This window comes from Symphalangus syndactylus, chromosome 1 (assembly GCF_028878055.3).
Source record: "Symphalangus syndactylus isolate Jambi chromosome 1, NHGRI_mSymSyn1-v2.1_pri, whole genome shotgun sequence".
NCBI classification, from domain to species: Eukaryota; Metazoa; Chordata; class Mammalia; order Primates; family Hylobatidae; genus Symphalangus; species Symphalangus syndactylus.
The window spans coordinates 114,497,589-114,517,078 of NC_072423.2; the positions used below are offsets into that span (position 1 = coordinate 114,497,589).

General features: G+C 48.0%; 1 protein-coding gene across 1 annotated transcript in view; it reads left to right on the forward strand.

Moving 5' to 3' along the window:
* The first annotated feature begins 458 nt into the window (after nt 1–458).
* The window catches only part of LTF (lactotransferrin), a 28,475-nt gene continuing 9,443 nt past the window's right edge, over nt 459–19,490 (forward strand). The window contains 11 exon segments of the mRNA XM_055279813.2: nt 459–513; nt 5,506–5,672; nt 8,911–9,019; nt 9,330–9,512; nt 9,866–10,013; nt 10,957–11,012; nt 14,648–14,826; nt 15,293–15,467; nt 16,302–16,456; nt 17,566–17,656; nt 18,473–18,526. Of these exon segments, the coding sequence (XP_055135788.2) occupies nt 471–513; nt 5,506–5,672; nt 8,911–9,019; nt 9,330–9,512; nt 9,866–10,013; nt 10,957–11,012; nt 14,648–14,826; nt 15,293–15,467; nt 16,302–16,456; nt 17,566–17,656; nt 18,473–18,526 (1,360 nt within the window). The 5' untranslated portion in view covers nt 459–470.

The following is a 19,490-nucleotide window of genomic DNA, read 5'->3' on the forward strand; positions in this document are numbered from 1 at the left end:
GAGCCAAGGTGAAAGCAAACCCACCTGCCCTAACTGGCTCCTAGGCACCTTCAAGGTCATCTGCTGAAGAAGATAGCAGTCTCACAGGTCAAGGCGATCTTCAAGTAAAGACCCTCTGCTCTGTGTCCTGCCCTCTAGAAGGCACTGAGACCAGAGCTGGGACAGGGCTCGGGGGCTGCGACTCCTAGCGGCTTGCAGACTAGTGGGAGAGAAAGAACATCGCAGCAGCCAGGCAGAACCAGGACAGGTGAGGTGCAGGCTGGCTTTCCTCTCGCGGTGTGGAGTCCTGCCCCGCCTCAGGGCTTTTCGGAGCCTGGATCCTCAAAGAACAAGTAGACTTGGCCGCGGGGAGTGGGGAGGGAAGGGGTGTCTATTGGGCAACAGGGCGGGGCAAAGCCCTGAATAAAGGGGCGCAGGGCAGGCGCAAGTGGCAGAGCCTTCTTTTGCCAAGTCGCCTCCAGACCGCAGACATGAAGCTTGTCTTCCCCGCCCTGCTGTTTCTCGGGGCCCTCGGTGAGTGTAGGTGTATGGGGGCGCGCGCCGCCTGATGGGCATCTCCTGCGCCCTGTCTGCTAGGCGCTTTGGTCCCTGTGTCCTGTTGGCTGGGCGCGGGGTCTCTGCGCCCCGCGGTCCCAGCGCCTGCAGACGGGAGGCGGCCCGGACGCGGGGCCAGTCTCTTTCCCACCTGGGGAGGAACAGGAGCTGGGCTCCTCAAGCCGGATCGGGGCATGCCTAGCTCTGCGCAGAGCTTCTCAAAAGGCCTCCCAGGCCCCTGTCCCCTTGTGTCCCGCCTATGGATTTGGTCCCCATTGTATTGTGACACGCGTTTTACCTGGGAGGAAAGTGAGGCTCAGAGAGGGTGAGCGACTAGCTCAAGGACCCTAGTCCAGATCCTAGCTCCTGCGAGGACTGTGAGACCCCAGCGAGACCGAGCCTTTATGAGACTTAGTTTCTTCACTTAAAAGAAACGGCCTAACCATGGGTCCACAGGGTTGTGAGGAGGAGATGGGGCATTTGCACACCTTCCGTGGCAGAGGGGTGTGGAGGGGTGCAGTGCTCCTGATGGAACCCTGTGTCAGAGGGTTTGAGAGGGAAATGTGAGCCGAACAGAAGGAAGGAGTAAAAGGAAGGAAACAATTGTTAGTTCCATAACCAAAGTAATTTCTCGGGTGCTCAGAGGGCACTCCCCAGTGCAGCACATTAGTGACCTAAATGTACGAGTGCGGAGCTCCCTGCAGCGCCAGGAGGGGAAGGTCCCAGGCCGCAGCAGAAAGGGCTGTGATGGGCATCAGGACCTTGGCAGTGGGAGGGGGCACAGTGAAAGCCCAGGTGTCACACCTCCCCAGCCCAGTGCAGCCTCCACCTGTCTTATGGCATCTACCTAAGGCTGGGGGCTTCCTGGATGGAAGTGGTGGCGGTGGATAGAGAGCAGCAGTGGGAGCCCAAACCCATCCTTGTCCCTGCCCTTCTGGTCTCCTGCTCCAAATTCCTTCCCATGGGTGTTGGTCATCCTTCTCTTCTCTAAGATAGATTGGGACTGGCCAGGACCCGACTGTTTTCTTCCCCTCAAGCTCCCTGGAAAGTGGCCTGTTGCACAGGGTTAGGGCCACCTGGGAGGGGCAGGAGAGGAAGGAAGCCTTGCCTTCCTGGAAGTGGTCATGGGCTGTGGTCCAGGGTTCTGGCTCAGAGTTGCACCACTGGGTTTTATATTCACTTAGATCTTTGGTTGTTTTGGCGCCTACTGAGGTCTGAAGTTTGAACCCTGCAGTCAGTTGGGATGGTGGCCTGTAACCCAAAGTGCTATTGAAACCCTTGTCCTTCCTGAGGAAAGGGTGACATTTGCCCTGTGGAATTCCTGCCCTGCTCCCCGTGGGTGTCCAGGCTGACAGAAGTTGGGTGGGTGGGGCCAGCTGGATCTAAGCCATGTGAGCAGTGGGTGGAGGAGTCTGTCTGCTTAGCCCCTGGAGCCATGGGCTGGGAGGCACTCGTGAGGTTTCCCATCAGTCTGAGCAGTCTGCCTGGGCCCTATCATGAGCTGTGTGGGTAGGTGGGGAGAGTAACTCCTGTCCTGACCCCTGCCTTTGAGGACAGGGCACTGCATGTCTGCCCAGAATGTATGCTTTAGCCAGTGTCCAGCCAGGTCCAGTGGGCAGCATCTGAGTGCCTGACACTGAACACAAGTGCTGGGTTGAGGATTTTGGAGGGGCCAGACCTAGACCTGCTTCAGGCGGTCACATAGCTCCAGAGCTGGGAGGTAAGAGCTTGTGGGTCACACAGCTCCAGAGCTGGGAGGTAAGAGCATGGAGACTTCACCTGGTGTTTGGGGGGCTGGGGATTGGGAATCCTGGAAGGGAGCTCAGTGGTCCTTTAGTCCCTCTGGTTCAGCTCCTCTTAGGGGAAGAAATGAACTCTGCCCACAGGTTCCCGTCATTGCTCAGCCCCCACCTCCGGCTTGAGGCATGGTCTTCCATTTTACTCTCTCCCTTCACCCTCCAGAACCCACCCATTACCAAGCTGATTTCTGATACCAGCTCCCTGCCCCTTCTCTGTTCTCAGTGCTGTCCCCGCTGTCCACTCAGACTAGCCCTTCCCTGGTGCCTTCCTTGGCCACAGCTTCTCTGCCTGTTCCCAGGTCCCAGGTCTCAGTTTACTCTGCCCCTGCCCTAGGGAGAGCTCTAGTCTCCAGCCTCTCTCGTGAGTCACAGCTTCACTGCATCCTGAATAAGACCTCCCTGGATCAGCATTGGAGACTTTCCATGATCTGACCCAGACCCTTTTCTAGCCCCATCTCCAACCTGTCTCTAACTTTGCCAACCTAAATAGGCAGGCTAGCCCAGTGGTAAGAGTAGGGGAGTTTAGTGCCTGACTGCTTAGGTTCGAGTCCTAGATCCAACACTTACTTATTAGCTATGGGAACTTCCACAAGCCACATAACTAGTTAAAGCCATAGCTCCCTCCCCTGGAGAATGGAGATGTTGGCAGAACTCACAATACAGAGAAGGTGGGGCAACTAGTGGAGACACGTATGTCTCCATTAGTTGGTATTTGTTTGGTATTTGTTCTCTTTTAACACATCAACCATTCTTAGCTTCCTCCTTTTGGATTTTTGCCTCTCCAGTGAGAAGTGAAATCTGGTCCTGTCCACTTACACATTCCTTGCATGACACACAGTGCTGTGTATACAGCGGGCATACAGTTAATGCTCACTGGGTCACAAATGGTTGCATCTGATTGGGTTAATTCTCAGTGTGGGATAGTTCCATAAGGGCTTCCAAGGCAAGATTATATCCCCGGGGATTTCCCCGGGATGAGGGTGGGTGAAGGGGGAGTATGGCAGCTAGGTGTCCCCAAAACCCTGCAGACTCAGCCAGGGAGCTACAGGCCTCTTGCCCACCCAAGGGCCATGGGTGGCTCTCACCATAAGGGGATGGCTCAGAAATAGGAGACAGCAGAGGCTGAATATTCTACCCCATAGCACATCCAAAGGGCAGAGGGCTTTTACAACTATGTGTTTGTTTTGTTTTTTTGTTTGTTTGTTTTTTGTTTTAGTTCTTGGTAACAGCTTTACTGAGGTACATTTTATATATCATAAAAAATCGCATATTTGCATACAATTCAATGAGTTTTAGTAACCTTACCGAGTGGTGCAACCATCACCGTAAGTCTGTTTTAGAACACTTTTACGCCCCCCAGTAGAGGTCCCTCATGCCTGTTTATAGTTAATCCTCATTTCTACCCCAGCATCAGACAACCACTAATCTATTTTCTTGTCTTTATAAATTTGCCTTTTCTGGACATTTCATACCAATGGAATCATACAGTATGTGGTCTCTTGTGTCTGGCTGCTTTCACTGAGCATAAGTGAGGCTCGTTCATGTTGTGGGGCATGCCGGTAGCTCTTTTCACTGCTGAGTAATATTCCATTGAATGGATGTACATTCACCAGTTATTGGACATTTAGGTTGTTTCCAGTTTTCTACTATTCTGAATAACACTGCTATGAATATTCATGCACAAGCCTTTATGTATGATAGGTTTTTATAATATTTCTTTTGGCTATATGCCTAGAAGTGCAATTGCTGGGTCCTATTGGAACTGTGTGCTTCACATTTTGAGAAGCTGCCAACCTGTTTTACAAAGTGGCTGGTCACTTTACATTCTCAGCAATGTATGAGGGTTTCCACTTCTCCACATCCTCACCGATATGTGTCATCGTCTGTTTTAGCTATTATAACCTGCTCAGTGGGTGTGAAATGATGTTTCGTTGCATTTTCAATTTGCATTTTTTGACTAATGATATTGAGCAGTTTTCATGTGCTTATTGTCCATTCATATATCTTCTTTGGTAAAATGTCTGTTCTTATCATTTACTCATCACGTATTAAATCCTTTCTGGTGTTATACTATCTAGCATTATGTTCTTAATTTCATTTTTGGATTGTTCTATGCTGTATGCAAAAATATGATCAATTTTTGTATACTGATCTTGTATCCTGTGGCCTGGCTGTACTTGTTTATTAATTCTAATAGTACTTTGTAGATTCTTCAGTATTTTCTATATAGAAGATCATGTTATCTGAAAATAAAGTCAGTTTTACTTCTTTCTTTCCAATATGGGTGTCTCATTTCTTTTCTTGCCTTATTGCTGTGACTAGAATCTCTAGTACTGTTGAATAGAAGAGGTGAGAGTGGACACTCTCATCATTCCTGATCTTAGGTGGAAAGCAGTCAGTCTTTCACCATTTTAGTATAATGTTCATTGCAGGTTTTTTGTGGATGCCTTTTATCAGGCAACCAGGTGAGTAAATTCAATGCATCTTCCTCCCTAATTACATGGATTTGAGCAACAAAAGCAGGCTCAACAGGAGCACCAGTCTTTCTGTACAGAGTGAATGGTGGTGGCTCAGGCACACCAACCAACTGATTTGTCCCCATTGACATTGGCTTACCATTTATCTCAGCTACCAACCGTGTCAGGTATATTTTTCCTTGTTCCCTTGGCATTCCCTGGGAAGATATTTATGGACAAAACAATCTAGAGAGACCTGGATTCTCAGCTGGGCTCTGCACTGCTGAATGGTGAGTCACTCAGCCTCCTTAGGAGCCAATTTCCACATCAGTAAAACAGGAGCAATGACTCCTTTCCTGCCTACCTTCCAGGTTCAAAGTGGCCAAAGCTGGTAGAAGAATTCCATAACTGATCTGAGGGATCACCATCATTTTTTAAGGTGTAGGAAACATGTCAAAGTCATAGGAATACAAATAATCTAGAGGGACTTTCTCCTTTAATTTATTGAGAACCACAGACCTCTAGCCAATGCAGAGATCCTATTAGTCCAGCAAGATGCCTCCACTTGTGGAGAATGGCTGGACGTAGCCATGAAATGGAGAGGGAAGGAGGGCAGCCGAGAGAGAGGGAGGAGTCTGGAAAACTCCATCAGAGGGTGCGGTGGTCCCTCCCTCAGTCAGTGGTTGAATCCTTACTCCTTGGCCCCTCTCTCCCAGGACTGTGTCTGGCTGCCCCTAGGAGAAGGAGTGTTCGATGGTGCACCATATCCCAACCTGAGGCCACAAAATGCTTCCAATGGCAAAGGAATATGAGAAGAGTGCGTGGCCCTCCTGTCAGCTGCATAAAGACAGCCTCCCCCATCCAGTGTGTCCAGGCCATTGCGGTGAGTCAGTGCCGGGTGCTGGTTGGGACCAAGCTGAATGGAAGGGAGAGAGAAATGGAAAAAGATAGAACATGAACTCTCCTTACTTCCTCTGCTTCACCTGTTGGGCAACGAAGTGGGGAGCCATCCTCTCTCACAGGGAACTGTGCTATTTTCAGAGCAGAAAGGAAGGAGCTTAAGTCAAGAGACCATGTGTGAGGAACCCGGGGCCTCCACATAAACTGTTAATGACAACTGTTCCAAAATGAAATATAAGCAGTTGTATTTGATGAATACATAGGATCGGCAAAAAGCAAGGTTACTCAGAGAGAGAAATCCTCCAAGAGTCACGACCTCTAAACCCTGTGAGAAAGAAGCTTGTCCTGGTCACCGTTGCCACATCACATGGCTGGGGCAGGGCCTGCCAGGGTGCTGGGCGTCAGAAAGACTTTTGTCCAAGACACTTTCAGAGACAGAGAAAAGGGTATCATGACTTGTATATGATTTTTGATTCCTTTTATTTTTTGAGATGTAAGATCTACTGAAATGATTTTTACTCATTCATTCAACAAATATATTCTGTGTACCTGCCATGTGCCATAATCATGTGTACTCAACTCCAGCAGAGTGAATAATTTGTGTAAAAGTTCCCAAGGCAACTTCATACGATTATCTTACAAATACAATGGAGTTGTTAGAATAGTACTTAGGGAAAAATCTAGTTTAATCAATGTTTTAGGCTATTATTTTACAGCTATTACCTGCATACAAATAGTACCAGTGGCTGGGCACGGTGGCTCACACTTGTAATTTCAGCACTTTGGGAGGCCGAGGTGGGAGGATCACCTGAGGTCTATGTAGTTCAAAACCAGGATGGCCAACATGGCGAAACCCTGTCTCTACTAAAAATACAAAAATTAGCTGGGTGTGGTGGCACATGCCTGTAATCCCAGCTACTTACAAGGCTGAGGCAGGAGAATCACTTGAACCCGGGAGGGGGAGGTTGGAGCGAGCCAAGATCATGCCATTGCACTCCAAGGCGACAAGAGCGAGACTCCATCTCAAAAAACAAAAAACAAAAACAAAAAACCAGCACCAGCATCTCTTGCTTGTTTAAAATGCAGATTCCTAGGCTCTATTCTAACCTACTCAATCTGAATATATGTGAAAGAAGCCACAAAATCTGCCTTTTAAAATAAGATCCTGTCTAAGGCCATACCACCCTGAACGCGTCTGATCTCGTCTGATCTCGGAAAATAAGATCCCTGTTTGAAATCAGTACTACATACCATTCATTCAAATAAAGTTGAGATAGATTAAATGGTTAAAAATAAAACTTGTATTATTGAAAAACTAGGGGGCACGTTAACTAGCAGAACTGTAGAGGAAATAGAAATCTCTTAAACGATGAACTAAATCATGAAACAAATAGATATTCTAAAATACAGAAAATGTAATTCACAGCCCATAGAAAATATTTAAACAAAAAATTTAGAAAGCACTGGAATGAATGAATATGCACCAGCTCTGACACATGATTACTATTTACACTCTATAAAAGAATAACTCAAGGCCGGGCGTGGTGGCTCACGCCTGTAATCCCAGCACTTTGGGAGGCCAAGGCAGGCGGATCATGAGGTCAGGAGATCAAGACCATCCCGGCTAAGATGGTGAAACCCCATCTCTACTAAACATACAAAAAAAAAAAAAAAATTAGCCAAGCATGGTGGCACATGCCTGTAGTCCCAGCTACTCAGGAGGCTGAGGCAAGACAATCGCTTTATCTCAGGAGGTGGAGGTTGCAGTGAGCTGAGATGACACCACTGCACTCCAGCCTGGGCGACTGTGTCTCGAAAAAATAAATAAATAAAAGAATAACTCAAATTGGAAAAAATGTAGAATCATAGAAGAAAAATGATATGAACAGGGTTACCAGTAAGAGGGAATTCATAATTAATAGGAAATACTTGTGAGATGTTCCCCTTACTAATCAGACCTGAGCAATTTGTTAGTACTCAAATTTTCTATAGTAATAACAGCTAATAGAATGATAGCCTGCCCTGCTGGTGATTCAACAGTGAAGCTGGTCCTCACGGTCAGTGCCATTCTGAATTGGTATTATAAGTCTTCTGGAAGCAGAATGGCAACAGCAGCCAGGGTCACAGGGAGAAACATGCTCCTCATCTGGGGGATTCCACCCTCAGGTGCCTACCCAAGGACACAAGTGGTCACAAGGAAAAACACTAACGACAAAGATATTCATGAAAATACAGTCTTCACAGGCAACAGTTAGAAATAAATAAACTCAAGTGCTGAACACTGGGGGAAATTATTCAATACACTATAGAACACCCACATTATGAGAAAACATTATGCTGTCTACAAAATCAGTAAAGGCTCTGCAGAAGTTAGAAAATGTATCCAGTTTTAGACGAATAAGCAGTCCACCAAATATGATGTATCCCAGGGTCCCCACCACCTGGCCGCGGATTGATACCGGTCGATGGCCTGTTGGGAACTAGGCCTCAGAGCAGGAGGTGAGCGGCAGGCCAGTGAGCATGACCGCCTGAGCTCCACCTCCTGTCAGATCAGCGGCGGCATTAGATTCTCATAGGAGTGTGAACCCTAGCGTGAACTGTGCATGCGAGGGATCTAGGTTGCACTCCCTATGAGAATCCAATGCCTGATGATGAAAGGTGGAACAGTTTCATCCCAAAACCATTCCCCATCTGTGGAAAAATTACGTTCTCTGAAACTGGTCCTTGGTGGCAAAAAAGTTGGGGAACACTGAACTATCCCACATTGCAAACCAAACAAATATGTAATCATGTGGGAAGCAATGTGCTGAAGCAGAGGAACATGGTTTCTTATGATAATTTTAGGATATCTTAATAACTATATTTTCTATCCAATAAAACAGAACTTGAAAGAAATGAATATAGAGCAAAAATAGAAAGTATCTAGAACAAACGACTTCACATATAGATGACTGTGAAGGGTGTGATCAGGAGAGTGACACAGGCAGGCAGAGGAGAAAGAGGGCAGGCGCCAGTCTCAGGAATTAGAGGGCTGGTGCTCACTGTCCCAAAACAGGGGTCCTTGGCTCTCACCATCTCTCATAGGAAGTGAGGGGACGTGATGGAAAGCGGACCCCTTTGACGACCCTTCCAGCCACGGAGACTTTCTGAGGTCCTGAAGTCCCACTTGCTGGGTTTGGCTGTGTTTTCTGCTGAAGCCAGTCTGGCGTCTTTACTTTCAGACAAACAGGGCCGATGCTGTGACCCTTGATGGCGGTTTGATATACGAGGCAGGCCTGGCCCCCTACAAACTGCGACCTGTAGCGGCGGAAGTCTACGGGACCGAAGGACGTGAGTTCTGCCTGGGGACCCAGATGCCACGGTGGCCCCAGCCTGTTCCCTGAGCTCTGTGGATTGGGAGTGGGGGAACATGTGGAGGTGGACTCTCGGTCACATCACACATGTAGGGAATGGAGTCGCTGGGCTCTGGGCCGGATGAAGGCCGTTCCTCCTGACGCTGACCCATGAGAGGAGGACACACGTGAGCTGCGAGGAAACTGCAGCATAGCGTTTCCCCTTCCACCGGAGACTTTTCAAGATGGGTTGTTTTTGTTCCTCTTGTCCAGGCTAAGAGCTTTCAATTCTGTCTGCCCCTTTGCAGAGCCACGAACCCACTATTATGCCGTGGCTGTGGTGAAGAAGGGCAGCCGCTTTCAGCTGAACGAACTGCAAGGTCTGAAGTCCTGCCACACAGGCCTTCGCAGGACCGCTGGGTGGAATGTCCCTATAGGGACGCTTCGTCCATTCTTGAACTGGACGGGTCCACCTGAGCCCATTGAGGCAGGTAAGACAGTTAGGGGATAGTGAGTGACCTCAGGCAGGGGGCTGTACTCCAGTTGTAAGCACAGGCCACACAGATCATGCAGGTGAAAGTGTGGGATCAATCAATGTTGGGGTGAAGCTGGCCAGCTTATAACATCCTGCCGGCAGGATCCATTACCCCAGCAGCCCTTGGGAGGCACAGCTGAGTCTGCTCTCGGCAGAGGTGCATGTCTTGAGCTCCCAGCCCCATGACAGAGGCTCTCCTACAGGGGTGGAGGAAGGGGCCCTGCCCATGGGGACCTCAGGATGGGAGGTATAACCCGCTGTGACCAGGGCTGGCTCACACTCTGTGGTCCACTTCTCTGTGTTTAACAGCTGTGGCCAGGTTCTTCTCAGCCAGCTGCGTTCCTGGTGCAGATAAAGGATAGTTCCCCAACTTGTGTCGCCTGTGTGTGGGGACAGGGGAAAACAAATGTGCCTTCTCCTCCCAGGAACCGTACTTCAGCTACTCTGGTGCCTTCAAGTGAGTGACCCTGTCCCCTTCTCTTCAGTGGCCAAGTGTCCCGTGGCCTCAGGCTGGGAGGCCTTTTCTCTGGCCCCACATAGAGCCCAGCCTGCTCTCGGGGACCAGAGAGGAGGTCTGGTTCTCCTGCTGCTGTGTGTCCAAAGAGAGTGCAGGCCTGCCCGGTGTGTGTTCCCCTCCAGCCTTCCGGGCCCACCTGTGCCCCCCACTTCTCACCAGCCTCACGGGCAGTCACTGTGGCTGTGGGCCCTCCTGTCACCTCAGAGAGCCCTGAATCCAACTTGGCTCCCCTGTTGTCCTGGGTTCCTCATACTAATTTCTGCCGCCTCCCTAACCACAGCAGGACTGAAGGCATCTTGTCATGAGACACCCAGTCCTGGCTTCTGGTTGGACAAGACCGCTGCAGTGTCCAGGCTGATGTCCTTCTGCCCACCTGGGCCTCTCCCCATGGCTGAAGGACAGTGAGCAATGCCTGATTCGCCCCCATCCTCTCTGCCCCCATGCGGAGGCTGAGCTCCCCCTTTTCCCATTCTGTCTGCTGGCGCTAGGGTATTTTTGCAGAGGGAGGCCTCCGTGCTTCCCCACTGGCCAGGGCACACCTGCACACTCAGTCCTGAGGGAAAGAGCCACATGAACAGGGATGCTAAGCCTTTACGCTCTTGGGTAGAGGCTTCAAAACTCTCTTTTATATAGAAAAAAAGTTTTGTCCTCTTAGCCCTCAAAGCAGAAGATGGGGGCCTCTGGCCAGCACCTGAGTCATTCTTCAGAATCTACCTGGAGGGGGCCCCTATCTTCCCAGCTGGGATGCCCCAAAGCTTCACAGCCCTGCCCTGCAGGGAGTAGAAACCCATAGATAGATGCTGAGTGCCAGGGCTGCTGTTCCACAGGGAGGGGCTGGGGAGGGGCTGCCTGTGCTTACCTCTGATGCTTTCTCTTTTCACAGGTGTCTGAGAGAGGGGGCTGGAGACGTGGCTTTTATCAGAGAGAGCACAGTGTTTGGTAAGAGCAGGGTAATGAGCCGTGGGTACTGACCCCTTTTATCTTACTTGACCATGACTCTGACCTTTGAGCTAATTAGATTCCTAAGTTCATGGCAGACCATTTTCAAGATTCCTACGGGGCACAGCTCTGATTTTGTGATCTTTCATATTTTAAATGATCAGTTTTCTTGAAACCTCCTGCGCCTACTGCCTTTCTCTTCCCCTCGTAGACACCCACGCCTAGGTGCTTGGCAATGCGTCCTCCAAGACGTATGTGCTCATGCAGAACAGATCGTGCTGGTTTGTGTTTCTGGTTTCTGAGTTCATAGAGGTTTCACTGAGCATTAGAAACCCTGCTGCTTGGGTTTTCTGCTCAGCATTTTGTTTTAGAGGTTTATCGGTATTGTTGTACACATGTCTAGCTCAGGGGTCCTAACAGTTGAGGAATGTTCCGTGGAATACGCCCACATTTTACTTCTCTGTCACCATTGTGATGGACAGAGTTTGTGCTCTCTTTTCCCCTACCACGTGCAGCCACATGACTGATGCCTTCACCTATGTTCCCTTCTTACCTGCTGGACAGTGTCCCTCCTGGACTTATACTAAAGCACAATTGATGAGTATGTAGAAGCTAAACACACTGCACCCAGGACCAGTGGACATAAGCTCACTACATTCCATGCAAGACCAATAGAGACAGGGCTACCATATTCCACCCAGGGCCACTAGAGAAAGTGACACACACCCACATTCACTCAGGACCATCAGAGACACACCTCACATCCACCCAGGACCACCAGAGTAAGAGACAACACCCACATTCACCCAGGACCTTCAGAGACAGACCCCGCATTCATCAGAGGCCACCAGAAACAGGCCTCCACATGCACCCAGGGCCACCAGAGACAGACCCCACATGCACCCAGGATCACCAAGCTGCTGTCTGGAAAGACACTCTGCAAGAGTTCTAATTTCCCCACAACTTCAGTCAGAAGTATTTTTGACTTTCATACTTTTTGTCCTAATGACGGTTGCAGTGCAATAGATAGTTCGTTGTTGATTTTAATTTTCATTTCTCTGACGGCTGGTGAGTTTGATCATCTCAACATATTTGCTAGCAGTTTGGGCTTCCCTTTCTTATTTTGTGACATTTGACTACTTTTTAAATTGAGTTTCACACCTTGTTTCTGCATGCTTTTGATTCAAGGACAGAAGTTCCTTCTATCTAGGTATCAAACTATTGCTGATTTTAAACTTTAGTAAAACCTTTTCTCAGTCAAAAATCTGACAATGGTAGTCTTTGTGGATCAAAAATCCTTGATATTGCTAAGGTCAAATCCACAAGCCTCACCTTGTTGGTTTGTAGTTTTGAGGTCTTTCAAAGATGCCCTTCTTCACACCCAAATCATAATTACTAAGATTTGAAGATCCCCTTCCTCATCTATTTATGTGTGCTCTACCTAGAAAATCAGATATACATTTAGCTTTAGTATTTTATCCCCTTTACAGTGAGGCAATTTTCCTTACAATAAAAAGAGTATATTTTTTCTGCCATACGTGAAGCCAATTCTACACCAAGTTTGTATATATCCAAGTGGACCAGTTTCTGAGCTATTTTGTTTCATTGATGTATTTGCATTTTTTCTGCTTTTGTTACTGTGGCTTACCAATGGGTCTTACTATCTGGTGGAGAGAAAGGGAGAGAGAGAGAGAGAGCCAGTGAGAGGAAGAGAGAGAGAATGAGAGAGAGCTCCTTCTCCCCTCTCACTTTATTATTCCTTTTCAAATATACTCAGCTAAAACTTCAGAATTATTTTGTTGACTTTCTGGAAAAAAATCATACTTTAATTTTGATTGGAATTGTATTGAATTTAAATTGTTCCATGAAAAATCAGCATATTTATAACATTAAGTTGTCCAGTCCATGGTGATGCTAAATCTCCCCCATTTGATCACAACTCTTTTTAGTTTCTTTGATAGAACTAAAATTTTTCCTTTGTGGGTCTGATGTATCTTTGTGGGAGGCTAATTATTAGCTACTTAATGGTTTCAGTTGCTATTGTAACATCTTATAGTCCATATTGGTTTCTATTTGGTTATTGTTAATAAGGATAACATCTGATTTTTGTAGGTTGCTCTTATAACTTGTTACTCCTCTGAGTAGTTTTATTAGTTTCTGTTGGTTTTGTTGGTTTTTTGTAGATGACCATATCATCTTGTTAAATAAGAGTGTGTCTTTTTCCTTCCAGTGTTTATATCTCCCATTTCTTTTGTAAATTGTGTGATCTGGATATCTAGAATTGTGTTGGCATTGTAACAGTGGGCATCCTTGCCTTGTTCCTGATTTTGCGGTGAATGTCTAAGTTTTCTTCTTTTAGTAAGATTTTTGCTGTAGATTAATGGCATTTATCAAGCCAATAACTTATGGCCAGGCATGGTGTCTCACCCCTGTAATCCCAGCACTTGGGGAGACTGAGGCGGGTGGATCACATGAGGTCAGGAGTTCGAGACCAGCCTGGCCAACATGGTGAAACCCCATCTCTATTAAAAATACAAAAATTAGCTGGGCATGGTGGCGTGCGCTTGTGGTCCCAGCTACTTGGGAGGCTGAGGCAAGAAAATCTCTTGACTCCAGGAGATGGAGGCTGCAGTGAGCTGAGATCGCACCACTGCATTCCAGGCTGGGCAACAGAGCGAGACTCCGTCTCAAAACAAACAAACAAAAAAACTTTACCAGTTCCATCTATTACTATTTTTCTAAGGCAGAAAAAAAAACCATACACAAATAGATGTTGAACACATAAACAATTGTTCTGCATCTATTAAGATGAAGACGATCTCATGGTTTTCTTCCATTAAATGCAGATTACCTTAGCTTTTTTGATGTTCAGTCATTCTTTTGTTAATGGAATAGACTGGTAAGCCTTCATTCCAATCTATTAGTTTTTTAAATACTCTGTGAGATTGAGTTAGCTAATATGTTATTTACAATTTTTGCATTTATGTTCGTAAGTAAAATAAACCTTTAATTCTTCCCTCCTATACTTTCTCTGATTTTGACATCAAGGTTGTACTAATCTCATAAAATGACTCGGGCAAGTTTTTTTTCACTTTACACATTCTGAAGCAACTTTTATATGATATTCCACATTTGCCCGAACTCATTCATAAAACCACTCTTCCCCTTCTTTTGATATACTCAGTGTTGGAAAGTGACTCACCTTCCTGCCTTATTTCCTGCCTTATTAACATTTTTGTCATTTTTATTCTTCCCAGAGATGTGAGTAAGGGAGCAACCCTTGGTGGCCCCCTGGGTTTGTCTCTACAAAGTGACTTTTCCAGGCAGAGATGCCGCAGAAACAGACGGGTCTGGTTTGGCCTCTCTGGCCTGCCAGGCAGCAGCTGCATGGGAACCCCAGGGTGGTCTAAGTGATTTAGGATGAAGATCACACCTCGGCTGCCCCCTGAGGCTTTTGGGGCACTACCTTTACCTTTCTGAGTGTTCTGGAGCAAACCCCTGCCTTTCTGACCCTCAGTTTTGTCAGCTATCTCCCCAAGCTCAAAATTCTATGGGGAGAAGGGGAACTATAGCTTGCGGTGGTTACTGCTGGAGTCGGCTCATCTAGGCTCCCTCCCACCTCCCCTTCCCTGCAGAGGACCTGTCAGACGAGGCTGAAAGGGACAACTATGAGCTACTCTGCCCAGACAACACTCGGAAGCCAGTGGACAAGTTCAAAGACTGCCATCTGGCCCGGGTCCCTTCTCATGCTGTTGTGGCACGAAGTGTGAATGGCAAGGAGGACGCCATCTGGGAGCTTCTTCGTCAGGCGCAGGTATCTTCACCCACAGTCCTCCCCACTTGCTTGGATTTGGGGGGCAGGGAGCAAGGTTTCTTACTTCCCTGACTTCTGCCACTCTAGAAGTCCTGTAGCCTTGCTGCAGGATAGCACACTAATGCATTGGGCTGCTTGCCCAGGCTGTACTCTGGACAGCAGAAGCAATGAAACTCTTCTGCCACACGGGCTGACAGCGTCTTATGATGGGAGCGGAAGCAGGGGGTGGTCAATGCAATCTTTTCAGGGCCCTAAGGTGCTTGGACCTCAGCAACTCTTCAAAGAATGAGCCGTAGCTGAGCTTGGGTCTCTGAGATGGCACAAGTCCCTCTGCAGGAGGGTCTCAACCGAGGCTCCTGCTCTCAGTTATTATGATCCCAAAGCTCCAGATACTCTTTTTTAACATCATTTTTTTGTTTCCTCCCTATTTACCATTGACACCATAATTCTATTTTTTCTTAATTAGGAAAAGTTTGGAAAGGACAAGTCACCGAAATTCCAGCTCTTTGGCTCCCCTAGTGGGCAGAAGGATCTGCTGTTCAAGGACTCTGCCATCGGGTTTTCGAGGGTCCCCCCGAGGATAGATTCTGGGCTGTACCTTGGCTCCGGCTACTTCACTGCCATCCAGAACTTGAGGAAAAGTGAGTGAGCCCAGGAGGGTCCTGAGGTCCGCCTGGTGTGGTCTTCTACCTCCCAGCAGGTGGCCCTACTTTGTGGCGGTCACTCCTTTTCCTAGACACTGTGGGGTCATCGTGGAGGTTTGGTGCAGGTGTGAGTGTCTTCTGTGGATTAGGTCAGGTGTCTCTAAAAGAATAGTCTGGCCACCTGATCAGTGCACATCAGGCTCCCCAGGCCTGCCAGAAAAATCAATTTGCCTCCTATTAAGTGAGAAACATGAACGTGAACAAAGAGAGCCAGGACCCCTCCTGGATGAATCCGGAGGCCTGGATTTACCCACACTTCCCAGGCCCAGGCCTTGAACTTAGCTGGGGACACCATGGTGGGGGAACTCAGCTATGGATCCTTCTCTACTGAGGGGCTGGGGGTGGGAGTCTGGGGGAACACAGAGGCTGCACCGTAGATATTGGTGGTGATTGTAGGCATTAGGGGAAGTCAGGGCTGGGCTCAAGGTCCCCTAGGCCATCTCTTGGGACTGTCACTGGTCTCTGGGTCATGGAGCTTTTATCCTCAGAGACAGAGACAATAGGCGCCTCCTGACTCTAAAGATTAATGGATAGATTAGAAGCCAGGGAACTTCTCCAAAGGAACAGAAATCAGAAACACAGGGAGCTCTGTGGGCCTGAAGAATGGGCTTGGAGCTGAGAAGTGGACGAGGAGAGGGCATGGGTTCATGTCCACACATGTACTGTAGCTCCTGTTCCAGGGAGGGTCTGGGCAGGATCCTGGCTCTGGGGTGGTTGGACAACCTGGCAAGGCTCAGTTTGCCCGGCCACCTGCGGTCTTCCCTCTGGCAGGTGAGAAGGAAGTGGCTGCCCGGCGTGCACAGGTCGTGTGGTGTGCAGTGGGCGAGCAGGAGCTGCGCAAGTGTAACCAGTGGAGCGGCTTGAGCGAAGGCAACGTGACCTGCTCCTCGGCCTCCACCACAGAGGACTGTATCGCCCTGGTGCTGGTAGGGGGCTCCATCACAGGGGCGGGCGGCAGGCCCCGTGGAAGACCTAGGGCCTGGGCATCTGCTTAAAGTGAAGTCAGCAGTCAAAGAGGCCACGGGGGCCCGGGTGAGGCAGGGATGCCTGGAGAGGTGTGCTCAGGGCCAGGAACTGTTTTAAGTTCAAAAAGCAGTTTACTATGGGTTTACCACTCCTCTGGTTATAAGAACAACTCAGGATTATTGTAAGCAATTTGGAAAATATGGAAAGGTATTATGTTAAAACAAAACAACAACAAACCCCCCAAACCACCTGTGATCTCACACAGAGGGACAGACATGGTTAAAGTCTGGCTAATTCTCCATTCCAGTATTTCTCTGCACATCTACACATATGCATGCAACAATAATGAAGTGTTTCAGTTATGTCGTTTTTAAGCCCTTTTCACTAAACAGCGTATAACAGGCATTCTTCCACATGAATATTTACTCTTGGAAAACATAAATTTTTTTTTTAAGAGATTCTTGATCTCTCACCCAGGCTGGAGTGCAGTGGTGCAACCACAGCTCACTGCAGCCTGGAACTCTTGGGCTCAAGTGATCCTCCCATCTCAGCCTCCCAAGTAGCTGGGCCAAAGAGGAAGTTTCGTACTCCTGATGAGTCCATGATCCTGTGTTGTAGTCTGGACTTGTTCATTCTGGTGGTGGGCCAATATGACGACTTCAGCTTATGTGTCGGACAACTTCTGTGTAGCGCTTGGAGTGGAGTGCTAATGAGTTCAGATTAGATGAGGCCAGCTCTTCCCATCTGTGTCCTCAGTCAGTGAGACTGCTCCAGGAAGGTGTCCCCAAAGTGCCAGGGGCACAGAAAATGTTTTGCTCAGAGGACAGAGGATTACTGCAACCTGTGCCTGGTCTTTCCAGTTGAATTGACAGCCCAGAAAGCAGGCAGGGCTGGGAGAGAATTAGTGGTGCACATGGTGTTTCCTCTGGGTGCTCAGTTTGAACAGTCCATCTCTTTCTGCTGTTTCACTCGTCACCTGACAGAAAACCATTCTCTCAGAGAGCTATATAGACAGGCAGGACAGGATGCAGCCTCACTGTGGTGCTGGAGATGTGCTCTGTCTTTGCAGAAAGGAGAAGCTGATGCCATGACTTTGGATGGAGGATATGTGTACACTGCAGGCAAATGTGGTTTGGTGCCTGTCCTGGCAGAGAACTATAGTAAGTGGAGTTAGCATCCTCTGGTATATTCCCTCTGGGTCATGGGAGTGGGGCAATGAGTAATCCCATTTGGTGAATGCAGGTGAAACATTATGATGGACAGATACATTCAAAAGGGAGAATCAGGGAAAGAAGAAACTAAAGGTGCTGTGTTACCCACAAAGCCTATTGTGTTAAGAACGAACAAGGGACAGATTGGTTTTATCTTCTTAATTTTTCAGAAGATCTTAGTGAATTATAACATACAAACAGAAAAGTGCACATATATGTACAACTCATGACACTTCACACACTGTACAGTCCATGCACTCAGGCCCAGATCAAACACTGCAAGTTTCAGAAGCCCCTTGTGTCCTCCTGTCCCCCGCCCCCTTACTCCTGCAAGGGAAGCCTCTCTCCTGACTTCTAAGGGCGCAGATCTAAGTTTGCCTATGTTTTAAACTTCATGTTAAAGGAGTGGCACAGCATGTGTTTTTTTTATGTCTGGTTTCTCTTGCTCATCGTTATGCTTTTCATCCACCTAAGTGTGTAGTTGTAGACTGTTCAGTCTCGTCGCTGTGTGAGTCTACTGTGATTATTCAGTCATTTGAGTGTGGATGGGCATTTGAGTAGTTTTCAGTTGGTGACTGTTGTGAATAATGCTGCTGTGAATCTCTGTGCCACGTGTTTTGGTGAACATATAGATGCATTTCTCCTGCGTGGAACTGCTGGGACGGTCTCTTTGGATTTGATTCTGCATCATTGAGATTTAAGAGTTTGTGGCTTCTCACTACATCTGAATGGATAATGATGTCTGGCTTGTCTTTATTCTTTCAGAATCCCAACAAAGCAGTGACCCTGGTCCTAAATGTGTGGATAGACCTGTGGAAGGTGAGTTGGCATGAGCCACTTTCAGGATCAAGGATAAGTTCTTGTTGCTGGAAGAGGAAGTGGCAGGAACTGTAAAAAAACAGAAAGAATTGCAGCCCTAGAAGCTATAGGGCTTCTAGGAGCAATAATTTTAAGGGTGCAAATAATTCACAGAGGAATAGTTCTAATTAATGTTTATATTGACCTTCACACTTGGCAAAGAACATCCATATGGTCCCTCATTTTGTCATGGAATGGGGGGTGCTACTTCCCCACCTCATGGGGATGAGGAAACAGTGGCACCGAGAGTCCCCAAGTGCCCAGGATCTCACTCACAGCCGTAGGTAATACTGTGGTAGATCCTGGTCTTGACCCAGGGTCCCTCGTGTCAAATCCAGTGCTCTGTGCACCACTCCCTGTGCGCACCAGAGCTGGTGTTTGCTCAGTTTCAGAAGAGACTTGCCCTTAGTGGGTATCTGTCAGATGCATTCTCTCAGGAGGACAATGGCAACCATGTTGACTTCAACCAGCGCAGGGCTGGTTCAGACTCAGCTCAGGGCAGTCCCTGGGGACATGTGCCCCTGCACCCACACAGCAGTTAGCCGGCGGGATGTTGGTGCTCTTGCCTGAGGCACACTGTGGTTGGTGATTTATGCACTGTTGGGGTCTCTCTTGTTGTTTATAGTGTTTGTTGCTGTAGAAGCTTACACTGAGAGATGCATTGCTGGTTTGTAACTCAGGGACATTGTGTGGCTGGTTGAAGACAGTCCCCTGTAATCACTAAAAGAATCAGCTTTTCTTACTGTTTTATTTCATCAATCTCACCTTAACATAAGGCAGCAGCTTATGCTTTCTTGGTCTACCTAAAAAGGCCAGTTCTTTGCGGGAATCATTGCCCGGTGATGCTTCTTGGCCTGTTTTGGCCTGGGCTGCAGACAGCTCCACTGGAATCCATGTGCCGGGCCTCCTGGAGGTTGAGACTTGT